The 6,991-nt window shown below is 48.6% G+C and overlaps 1 protein-coding gene across 1 annotated transcript; it reads left to right on the forward strand.

Moving 5' to 3' along the window:
- The first annotated feature begins 432 nt into the window (after positions 1-432).
- Positions 433-4,224, forward strand: LOC133907611 (brassinosteroid LRR receptor kinase BRL2-like). The gene has a single exon (XM_062349683.1). The coding sequence runs from the start codon at positions 725-727 to the stop codon at positions 4,088-4,090; it is 3,366 nt and encodes a 1,121-aa protein (XP_062205667.1). The 5' UTR covers positions 433-724; the 3' UTR covers positions 4,091-4,224.
- Positions 4,225-6,991: the final 2,767 nt, after the last annotated feature.

Genomic DNA, 6,991 nt, shown 5'->3' on the forward strand with positions numbered 1-6,991 from the left:
AATTTGTTTTTGGAAAGACACAGTATTTGACTGTACCTAAAATTGGAATGTGTTTCGCAGAAAAAGTACTTGGAATACATACATATATGCTGATGTATAAAATGATCAATTATAAGGTTTTAGTATCGTTAATTTTCTTAGTGGCAATTGAGGATTTAGAAACCTATAAATTCCAAATGTCAAAGTCTAATTATGATAAGATATTGCCAGAGCTGAAAGGGGCCTAGTCGTTCTGAACCTCTAGAAAGCTTTCAACATCATTTTGGGCCCTGAATTTTGTTCAGAAATCGCCATTGCAACAAAAGAGTACACCTGATCTGTAGTGATGTAGTATATACAACTAATTTTGTGCCAGCATCACACATCAAAGAGACATGCTACCACTATATAAGCAAGTGTGCAGCAGCAACAGAAAAATGCAACTAGAAGGGATATGTTTCCTTGACCAAATTAAAGCCTCTAAGACACACAGTCTCACTATCTCAGAAGGCCTCAGCTCTGAAAGCCTACTCACAAATACAAGTACTGAAAAAGCTAATGCATCCTTGATTGGTGATTCTACTACTACTATAATCCCGACGAAAGCCATCTTTATCTCCCAAAATAAACAATTGCACCATCTTTCTTTCTCTCTCCCCTTTTCCCTCCACCATGCACCATTGATGCTGCTAACCACAGACCAAACTCATTCCCTGATCTCCTCTCCATTGTCTCCATTGCTGCCATGCCAATGGACATGCTCAACCTGATCCTGCTCCTCCTCTCATCAATCTACGCGGCGTTGGTGTCTACGCCGGTGGCGGCAGCCGGGACCGACGCGCAGGCACTTCTCTGGTTCAAGGCGTCCGTCCAGAAAGATCCTAGAGGAGTCCTGTCATCATGGCAGCCGAGTGACAGTGACAACGCATGCAGCTGGTACGGCGTGTCGTGCAACGGCGACGGGAGGGTGACGCGGCTGGACCTAGCGTGCTGCAGCCTTGCCGGGCGCGCGTCGCTGCCCTCGCTGTCCGCCGTCGACGCGCTGTGCCACCTCAACCTGTCCGGCAACAGCGAGCTCCGCGCGGCGGCCGCCGACCTGCTCAGCCTCCCGCGCGCGCTGCAGACGCTTGATCTCTCCTACGGCGGCGTCGTCGGCAGCCTCCCCGGGGACCTGCTCACGCGCTACCCCAACCTCACCGACGTCAGCCTCGCGCGGAACAACCTCACGGGCGCGTTCCCGGAGACGCTCCTTGCTGGCGCGCCGAGCATCCGGTCGTTCGACGTGTCGGGCAACAACCTGTCCGGGGACATCTCCGGGATGTCGTTTGCCGGGACGCTGACACTGCTCGACCTGTCCGATAACCTTTTCGGCGGCGCGATCCCGCCCGCGCTGTCGGGGTGCGCGGGCCTCAGGACGCTCAACCTGTCGTACAACGGCCTCTCCGGAACGATACCGAAGTCGGTGGCCGGCATCGCGGGTCTCGAGGTGCTCGACGTCTCGTCGAACCACCTCACCGGCGTAATCCCTGACAGCATCGGGAACGCGTGCGGGTCGCTGAAGGTTCTCAAAGTGTCGAGCAACAACGTTTCTGGACCGATCCCGGAGTCCCTGTCGTGGTGCCGCGCGCTCCGGCTGCTGGACGCCGCCAACAACAAGCTGTCAGGCGCCATCCCGGCCGCGGTGTTCGGCAACCTGACGTCGCTCGAGGGCCTGATCCTCAACAACAACTTCATCTCAGGGCCACTCCCGAGCACGATCTCCTCATGCGTGAACCTCAGGGTCGCGGACCTCAGCAGCAACAAGATCTCCGGCCCGCTGCCGGCGGAGCTCTGCTCTCCCGGCGCGGCGCTGGAGGAGCTACGGATGCCGGACAACCTCCTCACCGGCACCATCCCGCCGGGGCTGTCCAACTGCTCGTGGCTGAGGGTGATCGACTTCAGCATCAACTACCTCCGCGGCCCGATCCCGCCGCAGCTCGGCCGGCTGCGCGGCCTCGAGCAGCTGGTGATGTGGTTCAACAGCCTGGAGGGCCGGATCCCGGCAGAGCTGGGGCAATGCTGGCGCCTCCGCACGCTGATCCTGAACAACAACTTCATAGGTGGCGACATTCCGGTCGAGTTGTTCAACTGCACCGGCCTCGAGTGGGTGGCGCTGACGAGCAACCGGTTCACCGGCACGATCAGGCCGGAGTTCGGGCGTCTGACCCGGCTCGCCGTTCTGCAGCTGGCGAACAACAGCCTGGAGGGCGTCATCCCCAAGGAGCTCGGCAACTGCAGCAGCCTGATGTGGCTGGACCTCAATAGCAACCGGCTGACCGGCGAGATCCCGCGACGGCTCGGCCGGCAGCTCGGGTCGACACCCCTGAGCGGGATCCTGTCTGGCAACACGCTGGCGTTCGTGCGCAACGTCGGGAACTCGTGCAAAGGCGTCGGCGGGCTGCTGGAGTTCGCCGGCATCCGGCCGGTGCGGCTGCTGCAGGTGCCAACGCTCAAGAGCTGCGACTTCACGCGGCTCTACTCCGGCGCGGCGGTCAGCGGGTGGACGCGGTACCAGACGCTGGAGTACCTCGACCTCTCGTACAACGCGCTCTCCGGCAGCATCCCCCAGGAGTTCGGCGACATGGTGGTGCTCCAGGTGCTGGACCTGGCGCGGAACAACCTCACCGGCGAGATCCCAGCGTCGCTCGGGCGGCTGCGCAACCTCGGCGTGTTCGACGTGTCGCACAACGGCCTGACCGGCGGCATCCCGTACTCCTTCTCCAATCTCTCGTTCCTGGTGCAGATCGACGTGTCCGACAATAACCTCACCGGCGAAATCCCGCAGCTCGGGCAGCTTAGCACGCTGCCGGCGAGCCAGTACGCGGGCAACCCGGGCCTCTGCGGCATGCCGCTGCTGCCGTGCGGGCCACCTCCGAGGGCGACCGCGTCCGTCTTGGCGGAGCCCGACAGTAGCCGTTCTGACAAGCGCACCTTGGGGACCGTGATCCTGGTCGTTCTGGTCGCTGCCGGTCTGGCGTGCGCTCTATCGGCGGCGTGCGTGGTGGCGGCGCGCGCGCGTCGGAAGGAGGCGCTGATGCTGAGCAACCTGCAGGACGGGACACGCACGGCGACGACGTGGAAGCTGGGCAAGGTGGAGAAGGAGGCCCTGAGCATCAACGTGGCTACGTTCCAGCGTCAGCTCCGGCGCCTCACCTTCACGCAGCTGATCGAGGCGACGAACGGGTTCTCCGCCGGCAGCCTGATCGGCTCCGGTGGTTTCGGCGAGGTGTTCAAGGCGACGCTGAAGGACGGCTCCTGCGTCGCCATCAAGAAGCTGATCCACCTGAGCTACCAGGGCGACCGCGAGTTCACGGCGGAGATGGAGACGCTGGGCAAGATCAAGCACAAGAACCTTGTCCCCCTGCTCGGCTACTGCAAGATCGGCGAGGAGCGGCTGCTGGTGTACGAGTACATGAGCCACGGCAGCCTCGAGGACGCCGTGCACGGCCGAGCATTGCGGCTGCCCTGGGAGCGGCGGAAGCGGGTGGCGCGCGGCGCCGCCAAGGGCCTGTGCTTCCTGCACCACAACTGCATCCCGCACATCATCCACCGGGACATGAAGTCCAGCAACGTGCTCCTAGACGGCGACATGGAGGCCCGCGTTGCCGACTTCGGCATGGCGCGGCTGATCAGCGCGCTGGACACGCACCTGAGCGTGAGCACGCTGGCGGGGACGCCCGGGTACGTGCCGCCGGAGTACTACCAGAGCTTCCGGTGCACCGCCAAGGGCGACGTCTACTCCCTCGGCGTCGTGCTGCTGGAGCTCCTCACGGGGCGAAGGCCGACGGACAAGGAGGACTTCGGGGACACCAACCTCGTCGGCTGGGTGAAGATGAAGGTCAGGGAGGGCGCTGGCAAGGAGGTCGTCGACCCAGAGCTCGTCGCCGCAGCCAAGGACGGCGAGGAGGAGAGGGAGATGGCGAGGTTCCTGGAGCTGGCGCTGCAGTGCGTGGACGACTTCCCGTCGAAGCGGCCCAACATGCTGCAGGTCGTCGCCATGCTCAGGGAGCTCGACGACGTGCCTCCGCTTCACGAACCAGCACCAGCTGCCGCCGCCGCTGCTCGTGAGTGATGGCAGCGTCCACGCATATCTTTTGCGTACTTGAGGATTTGTACTGTGGATGCCGATTGCTCTGTTCTGCACATTGCTGTTCTCCTCTGTAATTTCTGTATTGACGATGGACTGATTTTGTAGTGAGATGGACACGTTGCATTGCATTGCAGATCGACGCCATTCAAGCATTTCTAATTGTTGCAAGGGGAAAATGAAAAAACCCTTAAAAGTCATTTGAATTTTAATTTTCTTCTTAAAAGTTGTTAGGTTGAAAAACCTCAAGAGGTTCGGCTTTATTGTAAAAATACCCTAAATATTTAAAAATATTTAAAAAAATCATAAAAAATTCTAAAACAAATTAGAGACAATTCTAAGACTTCTGTGATTTTTTTTTCAAAAATAATATCCTTTGCATCATATTTTATTAAGAGTAAGTTTTTTTAAAAAAGAAAAACGTGTAGCTCATTTATTAATTCAAGTTAAATGCATAGTTAATTATTTACTAATCCAAAAATCATGAAATCAATTTTTTAGTCTTCTTACATGATCCTCTATCTTCTAAAAATACATGAAATTTTGAAATAATTATTGTAATGTGCAAGATTGAGTAAATGTATTGCAGATAGATTAATTCATAACTAATCCATAACACCCTTCAAATTAGTGAAACCACTTTTATTAGTTTAATTAAACAATGATTTGTGTAGAAAAAATAATGGTAGACATGACAAAGTTAAAATAACATGAGTTAATAAATGAGTTGTACGTTTTTTTTCCAAACTTTCTCTTCATGATATATGATGTAAAGGATATTATTTTTAAAATTCATAGAATATCTAAGAATTATCTCTAGTTTTTTTTAGAATTTGTTTGTGATTGTTTTTTAAATTTTTGGGACAGTTTTTGCAACAAAGTCAAACTTTTGGTTTTTTTTTAATAAAATAACTTCTGAGGGGAAAGTCAAAATTCAAGTGACTTTTAGGAAGGTTTTTGCATTTTTCTCTTATTGCAACCATTCCAATGGAGCTGCAAGAACAAATCGGATCGCAAGCATGAGCCATGAAGGAATTTGGGGAGGGAAAAATGCAAACCCCCCTCCACCCAAGTCACTTGGATTTTGACTTTTTGCTAGAAGTTATTTTGTTTAAAAAAATCCAAAAGTTTGGTTTTATTGCAACCCCTCCAAAATTCAAAAAAAAATCACAAAAAAATTCTAAAAAAATAAAGACAATTCTAAGATCTTTTGTGATTTTTTTTTCAAAAATAATATACTTTACATCATATTTCATGGAGAGGAAGATTGAAAAAAAAGAAAAACGTACAACTCATTTATTAACTCATGTTATTTTAACTTTGTCATGTCTACCATTATTTTTCCTACACAAATCATTGTTTAAGTAAACTAATAAAAGTGGTTTTCACTAATTTTAGGGGTGTTATGGATTAGTTATGAATTAATCTATCTGCAACACATTTACTCAATCCTGCACGTTACAATAACTATTTCAAGATTTTATGTATTTTTTAGAAGATAGAGGATCATGTAATAAGACTAAAAAAATTGTTTTCATGATTTTTGGATTATTAAATAATTAACTCAAATTAATAAATGAGCTGCACATTTTTTTTTCAAACTTACTCTCCATAAAATATGATGCAAAGGATATTATTTTTTTAAAAAAATTTACAGAAGGTCTTAGAATTGTCTCTAGTTTTTTTTAGAATTTTTTATGATTTGTATAATTTTTTTTAATTTTTCGGGATGTTCTTACAACAAAGCCTAACCTTTGAGGGGTTTTTTTAAAAAACAACTTCAGGGAGAAAAATTAAAATCCAAGTAACTTTTAGAGGTTTTTTACATGTTTCCCTTCAGGAGAGGCACGAAACTTATACTTGGTCAATCGGTGAGCCGGTGAGGTTCCATCTTCCATGAGAGAGAGAGAGTCTGCAACTGCAGAAATCAAAAATTCAATCACTAACAATGGGAGGAAAAATACCACAATTAGAACCTCCATCTAGCTTTAAAAAAATCTTGACGAACCTTGTTGTCAGGATAAAAAAAGATGACGAAGAAGAAGAAATACAGAAAAACTAAGAGAATTAAGTAGATCCACCATCTCAACATCTAGATTGGGGCCAGAATTTATTGGGACTACTGTCGGCCTAGAGATACTAGGCCAACAAAGAATACGCCTTTCGGGTCTATGGATGTTCTTAGTTATTCCATCCGATTCTAAATATAAGTCCATTAGTACATGTATTGTTTTCAATATGATACTTTGACCAATAATATTTATAAAACTATATTATTTTAAATATAAAAAGTTATATCTTATGAATATATTTTTCACTATAAATTTAATAACATCAACTTATTTTGTCAATCTATGTGATTTTTTAGCTATTGATGATTAAAGTGAAATAAATTTGACTCAAGATAAAGCTAAATGGACTTATATTTGGGATTAGAGGGATTATTTCTTTTTATGGATGCAAGATTCAACTATCATTATTATGAGGAATCGTTCAAACAATATTCTAATTAATTATCAGGAGGATCATTATTTATAATCACAACCTCAGTGATTAACCAGAATAATATCCCAGTAGTCCCGACACATGTTTTGTGTCCAAGATAGGAACATATGTCTTTTCAACATGCATATCATAACATAGCTTAAGAAAGAGCAAGTAATAAAAGTTATATTACAAGTTCTTAAGCATGCAACCATTTGCAATAGTTTACACAAAGAGAGACTACGCAGCGAAAAAATAAAACCTTAACAACAACAAAAGGAGAGTGGAACCATATGCCCTTAGGCTCCACCTGCATCGGCGGGCACGAAGTAGACAAACACCGCATCACCCTCACCAGCAGAACCTAAAAGCGCATGCATGAGTACGAAGGTACTCGCAAGA

The sequence above is a fragment of the Phragmites australis genome, chromosome 24, assembly GCF_958298935.1.
Source record: "Phragmites australis chromosome 24, lpPhrAust1.1, whole genome shotgun sequence".
Lineage (NCBI taxonomy): Eukaryota > Viridiplantae > Streptophyta > Magnoliopsida > Poales > Poaceae > Phragmites > Phragmites australis.

What these genes read in the sequence shown, in the direction of transcription:
- LOC133907611 (XM_062349683.1), top strand. Translation starts at nt 725, where the DNA reads ATGCCAATGGACATGCTCAACCTGATCCTGCTCCTCCTCTCATCAATC.